Below are 26,540 nucleotides of genomic sequence, written 5' to 3'. Positions count from 1 at the left end.
ATAAATTCTAATCACCACCCGTTAAGAAACCCAGAATTTTATTGCAGTTAAGAACCATTTTTGTCCATATATGCCCGTTTATTCCTGCTGTAAAGAACTTAATCAGTCCTTGGTCTAGTCTTAAATACAGATTCGTTTTATGCACATCCCATGCATGTTTTAGTTCTCTTACTGTATAAACCTCCTGGGAGGCTGTTCTGATGCTTTTATGTGAATTTCCATAGAAAAGACCAAGTTAAATGTTTAATGGATATACCTTTATTGGATTATTAACATTGCTTAATCTTTTGGAAATAGCTCAAGTTAAGAGGTGACATAACTTTGGTCACCCTTCGGTCTTCCGTGAACTATAAAGTACCAAACCATGATATAATAGTTTATGGATTTGCCTCTGCAGGTAGCTTTAAACAGTGCACAGGTAAGATTAACGTACACTTAAACTTTTAGCTGTGAACGAAAGGAGCTTCTACATATAAATGTTCTAGAATGGCCCTTCCCCAAATTAGTTATTTATGCAAAACGCAAGTTATACTCAATTCTATTCAGCATCTGAAGAGGCACTCCTAGAAATTATTTTTCCTGGTTTATTCTAGAGCACTATAAAGCATAATTATGAATAAAAAAAGCATAACTTTATTTATAAGTGAAACCTCCATAGCAGATGGCTAGTGAGGCAATAACAGTAAATTGAAATAGATTAATAATGCAATATAATGCTACAGCAACTGTAGTGTATGTACATACAGTATCCAAAAAAGAAAAAAAAGGTAAATAAAAAGTATTTAACTACTTTATATTCAAAGTCCATACACAGAATGTTTTTTTTTCAGTCTGCTTTCTCCAATTTAAAGCACCATGTGTTTGTTTTTAATATGATAACTAGCTAACATGTTGTATCGTTTCTATGCGCTTTCAAATAGGGCATTTTCCCCCAAAACTTTTAATTCAAAAAGTTTTGGGGTAGAGTTACATTTGTTATTAGGCAGAGAGTCTCCTTATTGCGGTTCATTCTTCTTCAAAGAAGTAGATAGGAGTTCATTATTTGCATCAGGATCTAGGGTTGTCCCGTCTGTACTACGGCAGGTCTGTGGGTCAGAAGTGGCCCCATCTGGGTCGGATTGTGGCACTGCAGGATCTGACGCAGGTCTGTCACCGCTCGAGTACTGTTCTGTGGAGTCTACCGCAGTGCTGCCAGCTGATTGGTGCATTTGTTGCTCAGTTGCATTTGAAACAGTCCTTTGTGTGTCTTGGTACAGTTGCTGCCCTGTGGCATCGGCTGCGGTATTGTCGGTGTTTGGGTTGGGTTTGGTGGGATGGCTGGTGTCCGTTTTCTGCTCATACTCCTCAGTATGTTGAGCATGTCCAGAGTCGGGCTCGCTAGAAGCCAATACCAAGGGAGGCTGAGGTAGGTCTTTCTGCTGAGAAATGAAGGAAAGCGAGTTTTAATAGTATATCTGCACATATAAAAAGGGCGTGCATAGGATGAATAAAATTTGTATACATCGTGTGTTTTTCCAGGGTAGCATATGAAAAAGGTACTGTAGTTGCTCGATTATAAGATGACCCCGATTATAAGACGACCCCCCAAAATCTGAATATTAATTTATGAAAAAAAGAAAAAGCCTGAATATAAGACAACCCTATAGGAAAAAAGTTTTACCAGTAAATGTTAATTCATGTAAACTATGTGAACATTTTTTTTTAAATAAAAGCCATGACTGAGAAAAATATTTTGTTTTTATTTCTTTTTTTTCAACCTGCCCCCCCCAGTTATGCACATCTGCCCCTGCTTGCCACTCTGCCCCAGAAATGCCTTATACCCCCTATATGCCACTGTGCCCCATGATATGCCTTTAAACCCTCTAAGTGCCACTGTGCCCCATGCCTTTTGACCCTCTATGGGGTCACTGTATTTACTCTACTAGATTTCCCATTTAAAAGGTAATTGAAGTAGGAAATACTATCTTTCACATTATACATGATTTTTATAACATAATGAAATTTTTCTCTGATATATGGAATCATTACATAATAAATGGAAAATAAATGTATTTCTAAACATTTTGTAATTAATGTCCAGTTATGCTGCATTGTAAGACTGAAGAGCAGATTTATTATAATGGCACACATATGAATTACTATACCCTTCATTAATTCTGCAAGGATTTACTCAACTTTATCTGAGTTAGGACTTAAAATATTAGTATTTCTCGGAGACAGTCATATCAAACTTGTATTCACCACAAAGCCGCTGCCTGTCCAGAACAGAGGCAGTTCCTTGCGCCAGATAGCCACTGCCAAACTCGTGAGGAGGGTGCAGGGGACTAGGTAGAGTAAAGCAGGCTGGCCCTTCTGCATCAAGGCTAGTGCTACAAAGGTCACAAGGAGACCTATTCCATAAGCTGGGGAGAAAAACGGCAGAAGAGTGTGAATGAATGAACTGAGTATACAGGTAAACTGATAGAGACTAAAAATAAAGTTAAAAAGAAAAGAAATAAATATGATTCATTCTTGTTATTGTCATAACGCATGCCATCCGACTAATGAAATCATTTCCACTTGTGAATAGGATCCTAAAATATCCTATAGATACCAACAGATCTGTATTTACACCGACATGATGCCACATTTTAATCTGACTGATATAATTTCATATATATTCCTATAATATATATAATATTCCTATTAATGAATAGACCAACAGAACTGTTGTGTATGTCTGTGTAGCCGTTGTATCCACAAAACCTACTTAGAGGACAGGGGTGCTTTTGCTGTCATGTAATGATTAAGCATCCAAGCTTGTGAACACACAAATTAGGCTCTGCAGCAAATTCTGGTACTTTGAAGTAAATTCCCTCAAGATAATTAAACATTCTGCCTATTCTAAAGCACATTCATTAGCCCACTTTATTAGGTACGTCTATCTGGTACCACACCTTTTGCTGCTTTAGCCCAACAGCTACGAAATTTGGTGGTTCTGAGATGCCTGCTGTATTTGAGTATTTGCGGGCTGTATAATGATGTTTCGGGTACTTCATGAAAAAAAAAAGGCCTTACAGAACCAACGATATACTATTCTCTGCCTGCCTCCTCACTGTGATTGTGAGCTGGAGAGAATGTGGAATTAGGTAATAATATAGATCGAGTTAGGTAGGGGGTTATATATTTAAAAAAAAAAATAGAAACATTTTTTTGAAAACTTTAAATAAATAGAGAGAAAAAAACAACAGCTATGTTAGATGTTTCCATATCAGGGCAGGTTAACGTATTTTTGGTATTTTTACTGGAAATATATATTTTTAAAAAAATATATTTTATTTTTAAAACTAATTTTTAAAAAAATGTCTTGTATATATCGTTTCAAAGAAAAAATATAATTTGTGTGGGTTACTAAATGTAAATGAGAAAGGAGGGAAACAACGCTTGAAGAAAGACCTCTTCCTCAGGGGCTTAATGAGCAAGTACCTATTGAGGTCTACTTGAGTGTATATTTGTAGTTCACAAACAAATGTACATATGTATCACAGATACTGAAAGAGATATTTCTTAGAGGCACGTACCAATAGTGCAGGCCACAAAATAGATCCTTGATGACTGCATTTGAATGTCAAATCTATGACAATAAGCAACCAGCAGACCTGAAACAGCACAAAGCACACAAAGACGTAATGCATTCATACATGAATAAATATGTAATGATCACATGATCTTAAAAGCAACCATCTTGCTTTGCTTTCAGAGAGGAACACAAAGCATGTAATGTAATGCAAGTCAGCTTGGTGCTTTTGAAATTGTCATCAAGAATAAAGGGCATAAAGACGAACAAATTGCGCTAGAAAAAAAAACAGCGAGACTATGGATCAAGACGTGTAGAGAAGGTCAGGCACCCTAGGGAGCATAATAAAATATTCCATTCATTATAGGTGTAAGAGGAGTTAAAATGAATTGACCTTGCCAAGGCACTTTTGACCTATGCCACATATACCAAATTGTCTTCAACAAGGGATCTTTTCTGTACCCATTTCATTGTTTTCCTCTGTAGTTTCATTTGTGTGTTAGTTATATGTATGGCCTCCTTTTACAGTACCATATTAATGGGCTATTGGCCTGGGCTTGCCCCTTTGTGCAAGGCAGCCAATCCTCCTCTAGTCGTCAGGATGGCAAATAAACGCAATATATATCCTTACCTGGTACCAGGATATCCCCAAAACCCAAGAGTGAGAAAGGTCTGTCACAAAGAGCCAGTGGTGAAGAGTTTAATCTGGGTACTTTCAGGACCATTGGAAGCTGTAGGGAAGAAGAAAAACGGGCTACAGACTAATAGACTAGCTTCTTAATTTCCTCAATGGGGGAGCCATGTAAAAAAAACACAATTACAAACACCTCTCTGGGGAAAAGACTGAGTTTCAAAATTAGATTTTGAATTCTAGGCAAAGATGAGCAGATTCCTTATCTACTGTTATATTGGTTCTCGTTTGCATATTATTTTTAAACATAGCTTTGAGCACAGTACAGAAGGGTACAGTTGAGAGCTTTTGTCACTTTCTTGGTGTCCATAAAGACAATGCATCTGTGGCTACCTGCTGATCCAAGATTAACCTACCCAAAACAGTAAGTAGTATTAGTACATATGAAGATGGTATTCATGTAATTTTAACCCTGTGCTATGTTTAAAGCTATGTATACACGATTGCATCACGTTTCAGCCCCTACGCAGAGTTTTTATCAAGATGCGCAGATATCTACCTATTTACCAAGAGTTGCAAGAGTAAATGCATGTGTGTGTGTATAGATGTCCTGAGACATATGAACACACAGCTAATTTTACCTTTTCCTGAGTGGAAGAGTCTGTAGGTCCAGCAGCGACTTCAACCATGATGCTTTCCCCAGTCTGAAGGATGAATGCAACTCAGAGATCAGGGACAAGTAATTCAAGCATGGTAAAGTACCCACAACATCTACTGCACATTTCTCAATACTCAGAACTCTTAAGATGTACCAAAAATATATATTTTACATATTTTAATTATAAGCTTGTATCCCACACACACCCAGTATGTTGATCACTAATCCCCTATAAAGTCTGCTAGAAGAGCAATTTACTGTATATGGAAGGAAACTGGAGGCATACCTTTGTGAGGAATGGAGTGATGAAGACAAAGAACACATCGTATACAAAAAGAACTACTAAGAGTAAAGTGCAACCCTGTATTAAAAAGAAAATAAATATTAAAAACAATCAAATGAAGCTAATAATATTATGGGCTTTCTGTGATTGGTGCAAGGTGGCAGATCCTAGGGGTGGCAACTCGCCACCCTAGTGGACCATTGCTCTGAAAAGTTTGGTTTTGAAGAGCAAAAATCTTCCATGAAATTTGCCCAATTGTGCCACAAACGGTTTGTGCAGACCTCTGTAGTAAAAATTCAATGGGAAATCAGGTGGGGCACCAGGACAGGGCAATGTTCTAAAAGAACAAGACCCCGAGTGGTCCTCTGCGATTCACAGGGTCTGAAGGGGTGGCTTGGGCACCAGGCACCATAAATAAGGCACTGATTTCTATGTTCAAAACGGGGAAGAGGGGCTATTATTTTTGAGGACTTAACTGTATGGAGACAATGAAACAAGCAGAGAAGGGTGTTGTATAGCTAGTGATGAGTATTGGAAGGCTTTTAACATGTATAACTTAGATGAGAGGGGAGGTGTGACATTAAAATGCAAAAAAGGCATTCAACATAATACAGGAGGGAAATATTAAAATAAGTATATGATAGTTTTTTTTAAAAAAAATGTACATATTTTTATTACATTAAATTTTTTTATTTTTTTTAAGAGCACTGCTCAATGTACAGAGATTCACTTTGGGGTCTTTTATGACCCAAGGGATCTCTATGATCTCTATCCCTGTGATGTCACTTGTGACATCATTTGTTAAGGTTCCCCTACAGGGTTCCAGTAGAAGGTTCCCTTGCTGTGTTGCCTTCTACAACAGTGACGGGAATCCTATGGGGAACCCTCTCATCGCTGTGTACAGCCCTGTGAAAACTGTCATAGGGCTGCAGCGTGCACACTGACTGGATGGCACACTGTGCAATTAGTCAGTGACTTCTGTCCTGATTTAATGTAAAGCAACATTACATTGCCAGGGGAGACTAGGCTGTCAGATTTGGCAAACAGGGAAAAGAAAAAATGTCGGTGCGCTAAGCTAGTCACAGGCTCAAATAATACAAATGTGTAATACAAGGCCTACCAAACAGGTGTAAGCATGCTGCAACCTCTCATTTATATTATGTTTATATATTTGTTGCCAACTTTATTAGGGTAAGAAGCGCAGACAGTTTTTGTTTCTTGTCAGATTTGGCAGCCTGATCTCTGTTCACCTGCAGGGATTTAACCCCGCCAGTACCAAAACACTAGGATGTAGAAGATACGTCCTTGGTCCTCATGGACATTTTTTTTTTTTTTCTTTGTTACGTATTCCCTACATTATCGGCCCTTAGCGGGTTAAACATGCGCTGGAAAAGCATAAGACTACCACTGAATATAAAAAGCAAATACGAAGGAACAAAAAATTTTTTGGGAAGGCTAGATGGTACAAATGTTTCTTATCTGCCATCAAATTCTATGTTTTAATTTTATTACCTTAACCTAGGGTTTGTTTGTTTTTTTCTTTAATGTTTATGTGGAAGAATAAGTGAAATGAATAACTAAATTTTTGAGACTAGCACCTCTTTACATACCTTAAACGTGGGCAGGCGTATGGTTTTCAACATGTAGAGACAGAATGCTATACCGAGTATGTCTTGGAGAACCCAGGCCCACCTGAATACAATGAAATTAGTATTAAAAATGAATTTCTGCAGAAAGGCAAAGTATCTATTAAACATGTAACAAGGGACTACTTAAATTTATTTTAGTCTCCCCCCCCCTGTTAAAAATGTATTTTAGCTTTTTAGAGTGAGAAATAACCAAATTACTATAGAAAATTAGTTCATTTTTTAAGCTAAAGACAGTTTTCTTAACAGGTACACCATAACACTTACTGGTCTTCATTCCTGTACACACCCCATATCACACTGACTGTAACGCAGAAAGATGCCAACAGTAGCTTCCAAACGGTCGGTCGCTTGTGAAAATATGGAAGGTTATTTTCTGGAACCCTGGGAGAAGGAAATACATTGCATGAACTTGATGTGATTATAATCTAGGCTTGAAGGAGGCAGCATCAATGATCTCATTACGGCCGAGAAGTAAAATTCCATGCTTTTACCTGCATTTTCCATAAGGAAATCTGCGAACAAAGGGAGCCAGACAGCTGTACAGACCAATGGATGCAGCCAAGCAGAATATCCCAATGATGACATATACTGTAACAGTGTCAAAAGGATTATTGTAAACAAGGTATCCTTGGTACAAACAGACTGTTGTATTACCAATACATCTTTATCTTGATATTTAAAAGTTACCAATATAAAAAAATTAGTTATTGTGTGTAATGTTACTGTAATTCTGCATAGATACCGATTAGAATAGTGGAACTATAGAGTGACTAAGAAGTGTACTAGGATCACCATTAACTTTAGGTTTACAGATAAAAAAAAAAAAAAAAAAAAAAGGATAAAACCAAACGTCTTACCATTAAACAGTTGAATGGATATAAAAAGAACCTCAAAATACTTAAAGATGTTCAATAATAATGCAAACATTACTTAATTAATGGCAGCTATATGTACCCATTCTGCAGTAATTCTATTTATCGTACATTACCAAAATCCTGAATGGAAAAATGTATGCTGAGGTACACGCGTTTTAATTGGAAAAAATGTAGTACAGCTATGAGGATAACAGGGTATGTTCCAAGTAAAATGCACGAAGATATAATACATCATTTAATCAATACACTAAAGCGATGTAAGTGATTAACAAATGTTATGTACAAGATTATATTCTTACTTAAAATGTGCTTCTCTAACATCAGGTGCGGTGTGCAGTTGGTACACACCCAACACACAGTGTTTCTGTTATTTTTCAAGAAACCATCTCTAAATAACAAAAAACTGCATTGCAAACTCATATTTTAATCATATAGTTTTACATCCAAAACAGAGACTGCATGATTTCTATATTTTCTATATACCAGTTAGCTCTTGGATACAAAAACAAAAGATGAAAACAGAAGCTATTCCACAGAATTGTTTAAATAAACCAGCATATTAAAATTTTAGTCCGGATTCCAGCATCCTTGAGTCGGTAGAATTTACATTGTTTACATGAAGGGAAAATGTGTTTTTTTTTCAGGGAAGGAAGGGGGAAAAAAGCCCAAGCCCAAGCATATGTCTACTTCCTCTATTCACAACAACTTAACATTCAGCTAGCCGTGTAGTTGCCATTTTAATCAGGTTCAAACTGCACTTGTACTTAGGTAATTTTGTTACAGGCCTCAGTAGAAGTTAAGGTTAAGGACTGTTACAGGCCTCAGTAGAAGTTAAGGTTAAGGACTGTTACAGGCCTCAGTAGAAGTTAAGGTTAAGGATTTAATCACGCACAAACCAGATATCAGCATTCCGCATAATAGTCTAACAGTCCTTTAAGTGAACAAGGACATCAACTTTGTAAACCATGAACAGGTGTTTGCCAGCATGGACCGAGACACCATCTGGAAGCTCGTTCCATCCTCCATCTGAGCCAAGTTCGTCACTCTGATCAATATCTCATACAATGAGATGCTCTGCAGCGTGATCCGCGCTGCATAGCATCCACGAGACCTTGAGGCTGACACCAAAAAGATTAGCTGGTTCCAAAAAATGTAACAATTGGCGAAACGTTTCAAGACAGCAGCCCCTTTCTCAATGTGCCTGCCAAAAAGTTAGGTTGCATGAGCGCATTGCACAATAGTTGGTCTGCGTGGTATGTTCATTCTTTGAATTTGGAAGTTTTGAACATTGGTACAGCAGCGGCGGTTTTATATACCTACATCATCCAAGGACACTTGCACAGCTTGTAAGTATCACATTGTTTCGTTATCTGACAATGGTTGGTTTGTTGTGATTTGTTTCATATCACATATTCAGTGCACTGCAAGAATTTTATACTTATAAAATAAGATAAGACAGTTTACTAGGAATTGTTTCTGTACCTAAATTATCGTAGAAGTAGTAGAGAAGAACCAGCATGGAACAGCACATGACTACAAACACGCAAATCATGATGGGAGTTACATCCACAGTTTCGTCATCATGTTTTTTATCTCCACCATCATCCCGCTTGTGTTTCATGTATCGCCTGTTAAAAAGAATGTTGATTATTTTAAGAAGTATGCATAATGATTACAAATCCACTCAGATTACAGCATTTCAAAGTTAGGAAGAGAAAACCAGTACGATGCAAGCTGTGTTAGGAGATGCATTTCATTTCAAGGCAATTTTAGCATTATATATTTATTATACAAATCACTTTTTACCTAATAACATGATCAGTTGTTATTGCTAAGATGGTGAAATTGATAAACACAAGTGTTTAAAACCGTAAAATTAACATGTGAGATATGAAACACCGGAATAAAACACTTGAGAAGATATGATGGACATACCAATAGTCAATGGCAGATATAATTTCTCTGATTCCCTGTATTTAGTTGAAAATCTTCAATACGGATATGAGAAGCACATACTCACTTTTTAACATCTCGGCTTCCAGCCCAGTATCCACCAATGGCAACTGTCCCAACAGCCATCACAAAAATAATGACCATATTATAGTCTACAACAGGTTCCTTTGGCGCATACATTGCTACTTTCACAAATCGTCCAAAAGTCTGCAATGAAGCAAAATAAATTTATGTATCGAAGGTATATTTAGACATCAGAGCCTTGGGTATGTCCTCTTACATAAAAAAAAGGAAAAATCAATTAAATTACATGGACAGCAAAGCCTGATCTGAATGCATAAAGAGGAACATTCTGGCTACCCTTTGCTGTTTAATGCGCAGAACCCTCATGTGTGGACGAGCAGAAAGCATTCCCATAGATTTAAAACATGAGCGTGTTCCTGCCACAGACCGACTGCTTTAAGGCTGACTGGGAACGACAGACTGTTCCTCTAAAGCAGCAGGGGTATCTAGCTTATATTGTATAGCCACGTTTGTGTTGCACAGGTGGATATATATGAAAAATACACATTCTTACAGATAGCCTAATTTTAGATACATGATACTTCATGATACGCAGTCCACTCAAAGCTTAACAATCGGAACCCGGCTGAACACAAGTCATGTTTTCAGTTCCGATAAAATGGAGAATTTGTGGATAAAAAGAATCATTTTCATTTCGAAGATGTGTGAATAGCCAAGTTGGCCTAAATGGCTTTAACACAGGAGAACACCCCACTGGCTGTGATTATCTTTCTAATTGTTAATCCAAAACCGAAAAGAATTTGATTTCTTACCTTTCCAATGTCAAGCATATCACTGTGGCTAAGGAGGGCCACCGGAATATCAATTTCTTCATATTGACTTCGATTGCCTCCTGGAGGGACCTTAAAATAAACAAAATATATTTAACTATAGGTCATCTTTGTATTACACAAAATAGCTTTTTAGCATTAAGTAAATTCATTAAAATAAAAAAAAAAAATACATACAGCCATACTTCCCCTCTCCCGAGTGTGTGACTACAAGCCGGAGGACAGAGGTAGCCAGATGTAGAGTCTACTCTTGCCCCGGTCATTCTTTCAAGGGAAGGGTGAAGTGTAGGCAGGTGTGGGTATGACCAAATGCCACTCACTTTCCCAATGTTTGAAGATAGTAACCCAGAGCCCAAAGGAAGCAGCACTTCACTGAAAAGTGATACGGTGTCACTTTATAGAAGGTACCTTCTCATCTTTATATTGTGCTTTCTAATCGGCAGTTTAATCTCACTGGCACTATGGCTGCGAACATATCCACAATCCTGTCCACTGTGTTGCTGCACACGTAATCGAGGATACAACGTTCTTGGATCCAACAGAAGACTGTCTGGGTAATTATGCATATTTGTACAGCACTCAGGTAGCAATTATACAAACACACACATATATATAATCTCCTTCAAAGATTTAATCTCCAAAAACTATGGCCAAATATACATTCCGTAACATCCCTCCTGCTGTAATTTTTAGCACTAATCTGTTTTTATGTAATTGTTCTTGAAGTCACTAAAATACTATTCCACACAGTTACCCTGGTAACATGTAAGAAAAAAGCAAATAAATTAAGCTAATGGAAATCTTCGCTTACTATAACAGAACCGGTAGAGTAGAAGTCATGCCTGGGATCGGGCCATTGACTGCTAAGGCACAGCATGACCTTGTAAGCATGCCATCATAAAAAGCCCTACTTATACGACACAAGGGAATAAAACAGAGTAAAAACTTGAAATCCAATGTGAATATTTGATAAAACCACAATTTTTTTTTATGCAATATATAAAAACTTCACTTGCTAGCACAAGAGGTTCATGTGCATTGCAAATTCCTTCAGAAGTATGAACATGCTGTAGAAATGAAACACCACCAATCTCCGCCAGTTCTCACATTGGTTGCCAATATCAAATAACAGTGTTGTCCGTTGTTTTTGAAATGCCAAGGATCGCATGTCTTGCAGAAGATTAGAGACTGGGCACAGTATTTAGCCAATGGTGTAACACAAATGGAATACACTTTTTTTTTTTTTTTTTTTTTAAGATTAGGCCACATGGGGGACCATATAAATAACAAAAATACCGTATTTGCTCGATTATAAGACAAGGTTTTCTTCAGAGCAAATGCTCTGAAGAATACCCCTCGTCTTATAATTGGGGTCGTCTTATAATCAGACCTCAAATAGGTCTGACTATGAGAGGACTAAGATCCAGATCTAATGTCTCTAATGTACTAGCTACACCTTATACACTTCAAAAAGGGATACGCTTCTCCAACTCAAACATTTACGGTTCTATACACTAAAATCTATGTGATGTATATAAATTAAAAATACATTTAAATCTTGAATTCTCCAAAGATTTAGGAATAATGCATCATCTGTTCACCCATCCGAAACTACACTACTCAGGTGATCAAGCAAAATCTTCAAACTAGTTCATAGGAGCTCTCAACAAAACTCTCAAAAGGCATTGGATTAAAAGCATTTTGATATCTATTTTGTTAACAACGTTTTGCAACATTAATAACCCACCTAATATGCATCCGCACGATTACTTCCCCCCACCAATGTTACCTCTCACCTATTGTTGGTTCAGGCAACCTTTCTAAGAGCAGGTTAAAGAAAAAAGTGGACTGCAGGACAGAATATTGATAAGATAATGATGCCCTCAGCTTCTACAAAATGAATCTGGTTTGTGATCACAATCGGTAATGCAAGTTCCCCAAAAAGCTTTTGAAGAAGAACTTGTATCTTATATGCCACATACAAAAGTAGGATTTAGTTAAAGGACTATACTGTGGACGTGTGACCTTAAGGACCATCTTTTAGAGGACAAGGTCCGATACATTGCCCTTTTTGAACTGCTTTGGCATACAGGTTGAGTATCTCGTATCCGAAATGCTTGGATCTTGGAAATGCTTGGAAAAGTATTTCAGATAAGGGATTATTTTGCATCTGTGTTCTCAGCTGCATCTGCGCCATTGTTCAGGATTCTTCCCATGGAAGAAAAGGGAGCAGAAGAGCTCTGCGGAAGCCTGAACAACAGAGTTGGCAGCAGGGAGAAGCCGAAACAGACAAGTTCATGCTAACACCATACAGTAACAGGCATACGCCAACATCATATGCTCACAAATACTAATACCTTATGCCAACACCACTTACTAACATCATATGCCAACATGCACACTCATGCCAATGCCATACGGTAACAGACACACACACACACACACATTATAATAAGCTCATATATACCAACACTACATACACACTATCCAAGAACATACACAGACTAACAATATACACAAAAGACACTGAATCTGGCACTACAACGTAGACCCTGACTAGCACTATACATATACACACTGGCACTACAGTATATACACTCTACTCCTTTTTTCACCCCGCAGAAACCAGTTGTACCGCTGCTGGGGGGGGGGCGTGCCCTGGCCAGTACTACCACCTTGCACTGCAAAACCATGGGTGCCCTGTCCTACAACATTTTCAAGATTGGAGATACTCCACCATTAAACAATGTATGCAAATGTTAAGCCAGATGTACAGAATTGATTACCACTGCATCCCAATCTGATACCTACCAGCCGCTCCCGGCTGACAATGAGAAGCCCCCGTGCTCCGTTGATCTGTGCCAGGCGAACCTTCTCATAGAAGGTACAGTTCCCCCGCATTACCATGGGTATTTGGTTATTAAAACCTCCTTCTGGGACATCTGATGGAGAGCACAGTACAGACGTAGTCTGGTCTTGCAGCTGCAACAAGGCCTGGGAAAGACAGTTTGGTTAGAAATGACACAGCCTGTATATCACACAAAAAGGGCTGCCACAAGAAGGTTTTTTTTTGGGGGGGGTTGGTGTTACTTTCTATTAAATGCATAACGTGTCTAGATTTTAGACAATCATTTCACCATGACTGGTTTATTTAGGTCCTCCTACTGTTTTCCCTAGAGTCACATTTGATGAATAGTGTGCTTGTCATATGCATTGTGGTATTAATAGGACACGTAGCTGGGTTCGCCAGCTCTTTCTTGTCTGAGGATTTGTCCCAGTTTTTACTTATAAATAGTCATACTAAAATAGTAATACTTTGTACTCTAGGAATGACACACTTTTACATACATTGCATATTTATTTTATAACAAAAGGTTAGACAACAATTTAATAGATTTCTATCCAAAGCCCTCTTTAAAGAGAGTAGCTGTGAGCATAGGAGCAACAATGGCATCCTCTAGGCTACTACTCAGCTTTTGAGAAAGTAGTAATTGCCAGCAGTGGGACCATATAATGTTGGATGAATGTTTTGCCTATGCAATTGGCACACAAATAAAAATACGCACGCATTCACTAGGCACTGGTTTACCTAAAAATAAATCATTTTAGTGACAAGCATAGACAGCTAATTGGCAGGTGAAGAGGAATTGGGTACTTACAGCTTTTGCAAGGTCCTGAGGTAGACTAGCCCACAAGGGGTTAAACAGAATGCAGTAATCTTTGGAGCTACCACTGCTCTTCTCCGATTTGACGTGTACCATTCCTGGTGTACATAGCCCCTACAAAATAAAAACGTGCTGGAGTAAGTCATGGTGATTTTGTATCTTCTAAATGTCCTTGTTAGGGAAAACAACCCCTTTCTGGACCCTCAATACCACAGTTTTTGTAAAGGAGCTCTGAAAGGTGGATTTATTCCAAATATTTAGGACCGGGGTTTACCCAGACGTGGCTATGGAACTCTGGCCCGGCTACCGCATGGATCAAGTAACTTTTTGGAATAGAACATCCTGGGACCCTGAGCTCTCCATTGGTACCCCGGAATTGACGTCTCTCCCTTGGGATCCCCCTTCTGTCTACAACACTGGCTTTGTCTGGCGCTGAAGGGATTAACCCCAGTTTGGTGGGAGTACCTTGTCGGGCTACAGGGCGTGCCGTTACAATAACGCGTTGTTCTTTAACGCTTTAGTGGGTACATTGAGTAGATACTTAACTAATGATATCAATTGGAATAGGATGAAGGAGTAAAGAAAAAACCATGCAAGTAAGATAATTTGCTTGTGGAATTTCTCAATATCATTCACAGACAGTTTACCGTCATCAGATCCCCCTAAACTTAGTATAGCACATGTAACAAAATTATGTTCAGCTCAAGAAAAAAAACTAAACAAACACATAAGACCTTCATAATTAAGTTTGTACCCATAACTGCGCTTTTGCTAATTACATAGTGAAGACATCAAAAATTACATCGCCAATAGCACTTTTCGTATTTATTGGAGACTCAGGCAATTTTCGTTAAAAAGAAAAGTTCGTACACGGATGACATGGAATAGCATTGCCAAAGAGATATTCACTGAAGTGCGAGTCCATTGTCCTAGGTTGAGCGTTGTGCCAACTCGTGTTTCTCGTGCCGCAGTTACCGAAGTTTGGGTTTCGGTTTGGGCCGGTGTGGAAGTTGAATAAGGAGGTTTAATTCTGGCATGTGTATGAGCTGCTGAACTTCCAAGAGAGCATTAATATGACGACTATGCAGTTTTGATACACTGTTTTGATGTTGGATTACAAGGCATAACATTACAATTTCAGTGCAACATTTTTATTTTATTTCTATTGATTTTAGCATTAACTGATTTTTGTTACTACCAGGATGATGCCGATGTAGGTTGTGCTGCCAGTGTGTCATAAAGTAATTTTTTTACATATTAATCTTTAAAATTTAGGTCATTACTCATGACGAGTAAGATTGCCAGAGGCCAAGGAATCTGTGCATGGGTTGGTCTCTGACAAGGATTTACCGTACATTTACACCACTGGCATCAGCGCTCTAGATCGAATGAAATGCTACTAGAGCTTTAAAATAAGCATAAAAGTATTGTTGCCAGAAGACGTGTGTTGGTGCTAGGTAAAAAATACCAGTGCTGGATCTTCGATGTTGCTAGTGATTCTGCAGATAAGTTGACTTGTGATATAACCGATTGTCATTTGTGCTGTTACCATCAGTAAGGTAACCGATGAAGTCATTCTTTGGTTTGATGAGGTTTATTTGACGTTACTACTAATGTCACACAGGGCAACCTTATCTTCACAGTATTGAGTGCGAAATATATATATATATATATATATATATATATATATATATATATATATATATATATATATATATATATACACACATTTAATTTATCTTGGTGTACTGTTATCAACTTATAAGAAACAAAATATTCTTTTTTTATATATATATATATGATTTATACTAATATTGGTATCAAAAAGAAAACCCTTGACGGAAATAAAATTTGCACTGATACACTAAATGTAAAGTGAAGTCAGATGAACAAAAGCATGGTAAAACGTGCAAAGCTCCAAAGTTTTAGGATATAAACAGGGTAGCCATCAGGAATGTTTGGGCCCAATACTGATGTATGTGTGCCCCCCACACATATGCAAGCAGCCCCTCCCCACTGCCTCTCGTTCCAATATCCATACCAATCAACCCCTTCTCTCCCCAAAATACATACATATTTGCTCCCTAATGCCCATCTCTTTGCCAATACCTTCGTGTTGCCATCACCCCTCTGCTCCTACCTTGAAAGAGACGCACATGATGTTATAAGCGCTATCTTACACTTCCTACTGCTGGAGCGACTCTATGTTGCTTGTGTGTCAAGCAAGAAAGGTAGGCACAGAGGGATAGGGACAATAAAGCTCTATGAGGGGCCTATGCCCCTTTTAGCCATATTGCTACACCCCCCCCTGATGGCAGCCCTTGGGTACAAAATAGGGGTTAAACAGAAAATTATGTAAATACTAAATGAAAAGTCTCAATTTAATGCAAAACACTAAATCCAAGAAAATGAAAACAAACCGATGCCAAATGACCATTTTGGCTCGGGATTGAAGGCATTCTTCCATAACTTGATCATCAGAAGGATAACTATTGTCAGATGTTTCACTTTGGAGATTATGCTTTATTATCCGGCCTCTGGAAAAGGCTTTTAGCGCCTTGCTATTTTTACGTAAAGTCAGCAGATGTGAATAGGGGCAGTATACAATAAGGGAAAAATACAATATATAAATATGTGCTTACATTAAATACCAGATAAATATAGTGGAGATCATATTGAGCATGAAGCTTATAAGAAACTACAAGCAAGGACAACACAGCAGGTGAACGTTTTTTTTGTGTGGTTTTTTTGGAGGGGGGGTTTGGTTTTTTTGGGGGGGTGTTGTATCACCATAGTATCCAATGGAATGTTCCTATTCGGGAAGTAGTCCCAATGGTATAAATAACCAGTAGAACGATCCAAAGTTTGCACCAGAATCACCTTTACACGTAACCCCACCCCCTTTTTTTCTACCCAAAATCTAAGTAGAAAAGTGTAAGCTTTCGGGACAGTTCTGCTATGTAACCCTGTATGACCTATTCGTGACAGGTACATTGTGGTATAAAACAGTAGCTTCAGCTTGAAAGTCTGGTATCTTCATTCTGCTGACAAGAAAAAGCGGTTTTGCTTGTTACAGTGTTTGCCATTATTGCATCTGCACATGACTACAGGTCTGCTGTCAAAGGCAATTGCCAATCAGCCCATCCTAAAAGCAGCCACTGAAGCTTTTATTTTTGAATTTTAACACAACAAAAGATCTGATGCTAATCCCTGCCTTTCCCCATTTAGGAACGTTCCTATTTTCCAAGCATGTTTGGATTCTCAAGATTGCCGGTATCTACATTTGCACAAAGTCCAAATTCTTCACTACAAATGCACACTTCGAGACTTGAGTCTCGACAGTGTCTCCTCTCTTACTCCGCCCAGGAACAAAACGGAGTCACGTGATGTGACGTTACTTCCCGTGACTCCGCCTTGTTCCTGGGCGGAGCAAGAGATGAGACGCTGAGGGAGCAACTCGAGGGCAGCCTTGCGGGACATCATCCAAAAAAAAATAATGAAAAGCCTGCTAAATAGATTCTACTATTTGTCCTGAGTTTAGAAATACCCAATATTCTTATGTTTTTTGCTTTTTTCTACATTTTTTGGCAATAAGTACAAGTAGTGTTTTGCTATTTCTTATTGATCGCCTCTTAAACTCTTAAAACGGAGCAACGTTGTATGAAGCAAAGTTATTGCTGCTTAAGGTGGTTCTACTACCTATTGATCATAAGGTTTACTTAGTTTTTCACACATGGCTTCTCCTTTTTGGCTTTTTTTGTTGAATAAATCATGACACTGTTTAATATGCCATGTGGTGGTCATTTGAGGTTGTATTTACTTAATTTTTTAGACCTGCTAAGGAACAGATGATTAGTATGTCCTGATAGGTAAAACCACAAAATTCAAAGAGGATGTACTTTCTTCTTTAAATGACCTTAAAACTAGACATTTCATTGTCATTGCACATATGATGTCTTAGGCACATTACAATGCAGAAAGCTATTGGAACTCCAAAGGAAAGCTATGAAGAAGAAAACAAAAAGGGCTGGAGGCATTAAAAAAATAAAGCCATTAAATAAATGGAGTGCAGCGAACACTCCACCAAGCTGCTATGAAGCATGACTTGTGCTTGTTAGCTGCAGATCATCTTCACAGAGACTATAGCTTTTTGACACAGATGTACTACTCTGCTTGATCTTATACTGGATTGGTTTTAAAGTTTGCATTTGACTCCACTACAGTTGCTCAATGTATTATCATTTGAGCACATATGATGAGGCACTGATGAACCTTTGTTGCGAATATTAAAGCTATAAATCCAATACATAGGTAAACAGTGTGCTTGTCCTTGTTAGACTTATAGGGGAACTCCAGCCATCATACGCACTTTAATGCATACACAATAGCTATGAGGCCCCTTCAAAACAGTTTTTTATTATTATTATTATTTTTAAACATGACTAAATCACTTTTTTGCTTCTAACATTTAAAGGTTTAAAACATTCCTGGTGACTTGTTATAAAGAACATTGGCAGGAAAGCGCTACCATTGAAACCAACAGGAGTGTTTTTCACACATGTGCATGAGGGGGTTTGGGAGTTGGCTGGCAGGTTATTATCACGTATGTTCAACCGAGCATCCACTGCTTGAAATATAGCAGGGAGGTAGGTTGAGACAAAGGGGAAAATGCATATTGGTGGTCTGCTTTGGAAAACTGACAAAATATACCCCTTTCAGAACCTAACGATCAGAGGTTTTTTGACATATGTTTGTTAAAACTATGATTCCCGTTTTCCATATCTAATGAACCCATTCAAATTATGCACTATTCTGAACAGTAGACATGGGCCTTCTCAAATTATAGAAATACTTATTATTAAAAAAAAAAAACTTCTGAAAGTGTAGGTGCTACTGCTTAACAATGACCCAATTTATGTTGTAGCATCAGGGCTAATGTTTGCACTGTTCCTAGCACAGTATGGTTCTAGATCCCTTTGGGACCCTCTTATACTTTGTCATGCTGGCAGGGGGAAAAAAACTGGCTGACCGCAATATGTGAGCTCAGCCAGCAGGGGGAACAATGGAGACTCCTGCAGGGTCTAGAAAACCAGTGGGTGTCAGCACTGATAGCTAAAGGAAGGGAATACCAGATTGCGTGATTACATTCTTGCACCAACACAGTTTGAAACAAGCAAGCTCCAAAATCAAGGGCAGTGTAATGTCCCTGACACCCCTATTAAAGCAGATTGTCTATTAAACTAATCTGTCAAACAAAAAACTACTTACCAGCACTGTTGCTCCGTACTCTGACATTCACAGGCTTAAAGCGGCTAATAAACAGCAGGAAAGAGCATTGAAATCAGCCTGAAGGAAAACTACTACTTCAAGGAGCTAAATTCTTATTAAAAAACTCTAACAAAAATGGCTAATATCCATAATACAGTTTAGTGCACCAACTGAAACAAAGTTACGCATTGCACATGACGTTTGGCAGCCATCATATGCACTTTACATTAAACATGTTTTCTTGTATATGCATGGAGGGATTATTAGGATATGTATGGAGGGATTATTAGAACTTCATCTTTGCATTTGTAATGTTTCTCAGTTTCCAGATCTCTATAATGCGTGTTCAATCCAGCACTGTTTCTCGTGAGACATTGCATGCACACAAATCGCTCCCATCTATTTCAATGGGAGCTTTTTCTTGACAGCCTGCTATAAGCCAAGGCTATCCAGGGCAAAGCTGATTAACACAGTTGCCACAGTTTTACCGCCTCTTGAATCCTACTTAAATTTTTTTTTTTAAGTACTTGATATCAGTAGCACTGAAAACTGATTTGCATCACGACAGAGGTGGCAAGTAGAAATATAGCTGCTTTCACCTACAGTGAATTATCAACTTCTCCTTACGTTATAAGAAGGCATCCAATTTAATCTTATGACTTTTTTTGTACAAGCAGTGCCCTATCTACTGGACAAGAGGGGCAGTAGCATCAGTTGCCACAAGGAGTGTAAACGAGCCACTGGCAACGCTTAACTTCTGGAAGCAGACGAGACATCAGTCTAGGGTGCAACCTCTTGCCCCAGGCGTCAAGATCTCTATTTATGGATATTTGTACATGAAACACCAAAGTCTAGTTGTTGATTACCGTTAAAGTTATACATCTCAACATCAAAGATAGGACAGCTTTCCAATGTAACCAGGGGTAGATTTTGTTCTCCACTAACACTTACTCTGTAGGAAAAAACCTTTAAGCTGTTTTTGTTTTCTTCAAGTTAAATACAAATCATGCGCTGTAATGTCAATGACAAGCTCATTAATATCAGCAAAACGTCAATGAAAGCAAGCAGAGTGCTGGGTCATACAGCTAGAGGTATTAGCAGTAGACACGTGCAGGGGCGTACCTAGAGTATTTGGCACCTGGGGCGGATCCTATTTGTGCCCCCCCCACCACACACACACACACACACACACACACTTTAAAACCGCATAGTTTCTATCATAATATACTGTCGCAGACATTGACAGAGGTACCGCATAACTTATTATACCGAGGCACACATTGACGGGGGTACAGCATAACCTATCACTATATACTGAGGCACACAATGATGGTGGTACAGCATAACACCTATCACTATACATTGAGCCAGACAGTGACAATGATGCAGCATAACCCCTATCACTATACATTGAGCCAGACAGTGACAATGATGCAGCATAACCCCTATCACTATATACTAAGTCAAACATTGATGTGGTGTAGGCCTACCACTTCAGTGTCTGGCTTAGTATATAGTAGGGATGCACCGAAATGAAAATTCTGGACTGAAACCTAAACTTCAGCATTCACTTGGCCGAAACCGAAAACGACCCCCACCTTTATATAAATATATATAATATTAACAGCAATCGCAATCCTATCATGCCCAGGTACTAGCTGACTTGATAGGAGTGTGATTGCTGTTAATCAAAGATCCTTGATCTCCCCAACGGAGCCTGCTCCCCTAGCGGCAGACATTACTGTCCATCTCTAGAGGGGTGCCGGCACGGTGGCACCCCCCTGATGAGCGGCACCTGGGGTGGACGCCCCACCACTAGGTACGCTACTGGACTTGTGCGTTCTTTTTGTACAGTTGCAAATTTGCGTATTTTGTCTATTTGTACAAATCTCTGAAAACCAGGCAAAACCCCTTGACAAAAACCTTAGAATTTCCGTTCAAATTTTTACTCCCATTTTCTCTGTCTTCCTACCTATCAGCGTGTCTTGCAGCTCTGCTGTTTCATCTTCTTCTCTTTTTGTCCACATCTCCATGGACATGACCTCCCAGTGAAGTTCTGCAAAATGGAAGAGATTCCGGTGACATACACTCCCCGATTGGAGGATGTCAGCAGAAACGCCATCATTATTCAGAAGTTCACCAGACGGTCAGGACCATGGAGATGTGGACAAAGTAAGAAGACAGAAGACAAAAGAAGATGGAGAGGACGCTGGAGAAGAAGAGGAGCTGCAAGGCATGAAGGCAGAAGCGATTGGCTAAGAATGTAGGAAGACATACAGCAAGCGTGAGAGAGCGTGGATGTAGACGTCGGACAACAAATTAAAATTTTAAGATTTGATCCCACCTCCCTTCCAAAACATATGAGCAGACCACAATAAATTGAATAATTTTTGGCCTATATGCACGTCTCATTAGTAGCAGGAAAAGGGACAAGATCATGCCATATTAGGTGAGGTTTGACCAGAAAACTTTAGAATGTTGTGTACAGTTCTAGAGACCCCATCCATCACGTGGAAATTTTCATTGCAGAATAAAATCCCATATGCTAGCATTTTAACTCTTTCCATGCCAGGATTTTTGGAAAGATACAGCGCTAATTTAACATATGCTCAAAAATAAACATTTTGTTGGAACTGGATGGTTCCCCTGATGGCAACATTACTGCATAATTTTTAAATGTTACCACATTTTTTTAATTTTTGTTTTATATTTTACTAATAACTAGGGCTGCAACTAACGATTATTTTAATAATCGATTAATCGGCCGATTATTTTTTCGATTAATCGATTAATCGGATAAAAAAAAACAATATGCAAATTTTTCGTTTATTTAAAAGAATTTAATGAACTGGATGTTAAAAAACAACTTAAAATTTACATTAACATTCTTATTTTGTTATGATGTAATAAAAAACAATATTTTCAAAGTACAAGAACCCAAACACAATATTTATGAAACAAAATAACCCCAAACATTCTGAAAAGAGGTGGACTATTACTGTTCAAGAAACTTTGCCCCAGCACTTTGCACTTTGCACCCAGCACTTTGCACCCAGCACTTTGCACCCAGCACTTTGCACCCAGCACTTTGCACCCAGCCCTGGCACTTTGCACCCAGCACTTTGCACCCAGCACTTTGCCCCAGCCCTGGCACTTTGCATCCAGCACTTTGCACCCAGCATTCAGCACTTTGCACCAGCACTTTGCACTTTGCACCCAGCCCTGGCACTTTGCACCCAGCACTTTGCACCCAGCCCTGGCACTTTGCACCCAGCACTGGCACTTTGCACCCAGCACTTTGCACTGTGCCCCTGCACCCAGTCTCTAACTCTGCCCTGCACCCAGCCCTGCCCCCACATTCTGCCCTGCCCCCACACTCACACTCTGCCCTGCACCCACTCTGCCCTGCACCCACACTCACACCCTGCCCTGCATCCCCACCCCCACTCTGCCCTGCACCCAGTCTCCCACTCTGCTCTGCACCCACACTCACACCCTGCATCCCCACCCCCACTCTGCCCTGCACCCAGTCTCCTGCCCTGCACCCCCCACCCCCACTCTGCCCTGCACCCCCACCCCCACTCTGCCCTGCACCCCCACCCCCACTCTGCCCTGCACCCACACTCACGAACCGCTCTGTGCGAATGGAGCCACTCGCACAGAGCGAACCGCTCTGTGCGAATGGAGCCACTCGCACAGAGCGAACCGCTCTGTGCTAATGGAGCCACTCGCACAGAGCGAACCGCTCTGTGCGAATGGAGCCACTCGCACAGAGCGAACCGCTCTGTGCGAATGGAGCCACTCGCACAGAGCGAACCGCTCTGTGCGAATGGAGCCACTCGCACAGAGCGAACCGCTCTGTGCGAATGGAGCCACTCGCACAGAGCGAACCGCTCTGTGCGAATGGAGCCACTCGCACAGAGCGAACCGCTCTGTGCGAGTGGAGCCACTCGCACAGAGCGAACCGCTCTGTGCGAGTGGCTCCATTCGCACAGAGCGATTCGCTCTGTGCGATCCGTGCACATAGACATGAAGAATACTTACCTCCGGAACGCGTCACATCCGTCACGTAGCTAAAAGAAGGCGGAGACTGCAGAGCGTGTAGCAGAAGCGGGGAACGCTCGCGGAGGTAAGTAAAAGGAGCCGAGTGCTCCAACAACGAATTGATCACTCGATTAATCGATAACGGAAATCGTTATCGATGATTTCCGTTATCGATTATTATCGATTTTATCGATTCGTTGTTTCAGCTCTACTAATAACATTGTGAAAGCTGGGCTCCATCGGCTTGCATGGTGAAATGCGGTACTTGTATTCACCCTGCAGGGGAAACCCAGAGTTTTCAGGCGGGTCTGGAGATTATAAGCCTGTGTGAGAAGGCCCTGCATCTCTTTTGTTTCTATGTGTCCAAATTGCTACATCCTGTTTACCTACCGGTACAGCACTATGGTGCAGAGGACTGCATTGGGAGGTGGGCGGTCTTGCTGGGGTTGCGGGTGGTCAGACACCGTACCTGCAGGTCCCGGTAATCCCGCGCAGTCCCGCAAGGCTGCCTTCTTGCTGCTCCCTTACAGTGTCTCCTCTCTTGCTCCGCCCAGGAACAAAACGGAGTCACGTGATGTGACGTTACTTCCCGTGACTCCGCCTTGTTCCTGGGCGGAGCAAGAGATGAGACGCTGAGGGAGCAACTCGAGGGCAGCCTTGCGGGACTGTGCGGGAAATCATCCAAAAAAAAATAATGAAAAGCCCGCTAAATAGATTCTACTATTTGTCCTGAGTTTAGAAATACCCAATATTCTTATGGGGTTTTTTTTGCTTTTTTCTACATGTTTTTGGCAACAAGTACAAATAGTGTTTTGCCATTTCTAGTTGAGCGCCTCCTAAACTCTTTTAAAACGGGCATCCACTGCCATACAGCGTATGGCGGATGTTGACACCCCAGGGGGGGCCAGACACGGCCCCTGATGCCGATCTCGGTGTTGCTGAATGCCTCGACATTGAGGCATTACAGCAACACTGTTTAAGCGAAGAAAGTGATCACAGATCACTATCTAAGCTTGCTTAATGAAATGATGTGCCAGGCACGTCATAGGTTGTTTTTGCTTGACGTGTCTGACCCATCAATGGACGTTATGGGATTAAATTATAACAAGGAGAATTTTTCTTCATTAGAAAACGGTTTTGTACCTCTAAAATGCACACAAATATATATAATTGCATTCTTGGGCCAGATACACCAAAATATCTCAACAGGAGATGCCGAAATATTGTTGGTTTTACAGCTGTCTTTTTATTGCTAGAATGAACAGCACAAAGCACCATATACTTGCACCCAGGACTACACAAAAACAAAGTACAAAAAACATATAGTAAATATAAGCAATGACAATCTTATTGAATAGCAATCATACAGCAATCGTATGAAGTCAATTCATACTTGAGATACTATGGTAGTTAATATTTCAGACAAAATACCTTCCAGGGTACAGACAGGGACACAGAGAGAAGCAAAGAGGTATTCACTAAAAAGGAAAGCTGTGGTTTCAGTTCCTTCTTATCATTGTTCATTATGAAATGCCAACACTGGCAGTTTAACCAACAAGAATGGCTGAGCTGGTTCTGTATAACAGATGCATCAATGGGTGATGAGACTGAAGTAAGCTCAGTGATTTAACTATGCATTATACAGTGCCAGCCAAGCTTTTCTGCTGCAGAGGCTCACTTGGGTGGGACCTTCATAATGTCTAGTGAAACCAAGAAGTTTCATAAATCTCAAGTTTTCTTACCCGACATAGATTTCATTAGGTTTGTAATAATTTATTTTTTTAGAAACTGGACTATGGTGAATACTACCGTACTTTATAGCTAATAAGGGTGCTTGGATCTCACAGTTCAGCGTACCATCTAGGCACATGATTGCATTAGCCAAAACTGCTAGTAATTATAGCTATACATTAAAAGACCCTTTGTTCTCTTTTGTGCATTTATCACGTGCACATTAGCAATACTACCCTTTGGATTTGCATCTTACTCACCGACACAGCACACATTTACAAATATTGATATGGACATTTGATCGCACAATCTGCATACATTTGCTAAATAAAGACATGATAAAACCATGATAACTGTATCCCAATGAAGGGTTGACCACCTCTGGCACAGCTCCTTCGATGAAAAGGGGGCAAACGTGCAAGAGTAGAAGACAAGGGGGGGGGGCAAACGTGCAAGAGTAGAAGACAAAGGGGGCAATTTTAGTCTAGTGTCTAAACTGCAAAGACATTAGGTGAAGTAAGAAGGGGAAAAACTTACAGTTGAGAAAAATAGAAATAATGATTGATGGCTACAGGGGAACCCTAAATGGAAAGGCAATAAATGGGGTGATCACTCCCCTCCCCCCTTTTGATAAGACAGACATATAAAGAGGTACTATGATTTTGATATGGGGACATTTTTGCAAAGAGTACAAGAGCATTCCTGACTGGGAATGGAAGATCATATGAACTCACTTTGGTTACCAGGAGCCCCACCGACAGCAAGAATCCTAAAAGCTTCATCCTGTTCGATCACAACAAACACAAGTCAGTAAGGAACACACCGTCAATCAGCTGTTACTCAGCGCCATGCTTAGCGCTTGCGCGATGGCTTGTGACTGGCATTACTCGCCCCAATGACAATCGCACAGGTCACGCCCCTGCCTTCTATCCTATTAGAAGGCAGAGGCAATGCTGTACGTGAAAACAGATACTGACGGGAACGTCGACATAATAGCCCTCCCCCCATGACGCAAAGTAGCCATCTTTGTTTAGGTGAGCGTATGCTTTATACCGGATTACAATGGGCATTTGGACCTGGTTGTCCTGGGAACAGGGTTGACCTGCTAGATTTTCATTATTTGGCATACGGGAAATATGCGAATATAATTGGATATAATATTTGTATGTTTAACAAAGTTAAACCGTGTGCCAGTAACAAAGATGGCTGTAACGCGACTGCGGTATTACTACACTTGATAGAGCCCAAGCGGTTGAAATAATTTGTACATCAACCAATCTGGGAGATCTGAACGTTTTATCTCCCTGCTAAGACAATATATTATGCAAGGATGAACCCAACCACTTCTTCTAGGAGAATTTCACTGTGATGGG

At 39.9% G+C, this 26,540-nt stretch overlaps 1 protein-coding gene across 4 annotated transcripts; it reads right to left on the bottom strand.

Moving 5' to 3' along the window:
- Positions 1–235: 235 nt before the first annotated feature.
- On the bottom strand, positions 236–26,039 carry SPPL2B (signal peptide peptidase like 2B). Of its 4 annotated transcripts, none has more exons than XM_053462130.1 (15): positions 25,902–26,039; positions 14,119–14,238; positions 13,271–13,453; positions 10,442–10,531; positions 9,673–9,812; positions 9,135–9,280; positions 7,269–7,365; positions 7,042–7,158; positions 6,739–6,820; positions 5,132–5,206; positions 4,829–4,891; positions 4,188–4,287; positions 3,561–3,638; positions 2,242–2,402; positions 236–1,418 (listed from the first exon to the last, which is right to left on the bottom strand). In XM_053462130.1, the coding sequence occupies exons 1-15, from the start codon at positions 25,947–25,949 to the stop codon at positions 996–998; spliced, it is 1,923 nt and encodes a 640-aa protein (XP_053318105.1). In that variant the 5' UTR covers positions 25,950–26,039; the 3' UTR covers positions 236–995. The 4 variants fall into 4 exon arrangements, with proteins under 4 accessions (XP_053318105.1, XP_053318113.1, XP_053318123.1 ...); XM_053462138.1 differs by having other exon boundaries at positions 236–1,415; XM_053462148.1 differs by having other exon boundaries at positions 1,238–1,418; positions 2,176–2,402.
- Positions 26,040–26,540: the final 501 nt, after the last annotated feature.

Source organism: Spea bombifrons, chromosome 1 (assembly GCF_027358695.1).
Source record: "Spea bombifrons isolate aSpeBom1 chromosome 1, aSpeBom1.2.pri, whole genome shotgun sequence".
NCBI classification, from domain to species: domain Eukaryota; kingdom Metazoa; phylum Chordata; class Amphibia; order Anura; family Pelobatidae; genus Spea; species Spea bombifrons.
Note: the sequence above shows the minus strand (reverse complement) of the source record. Positions and strands in the feature narration are given on the sequence as shown.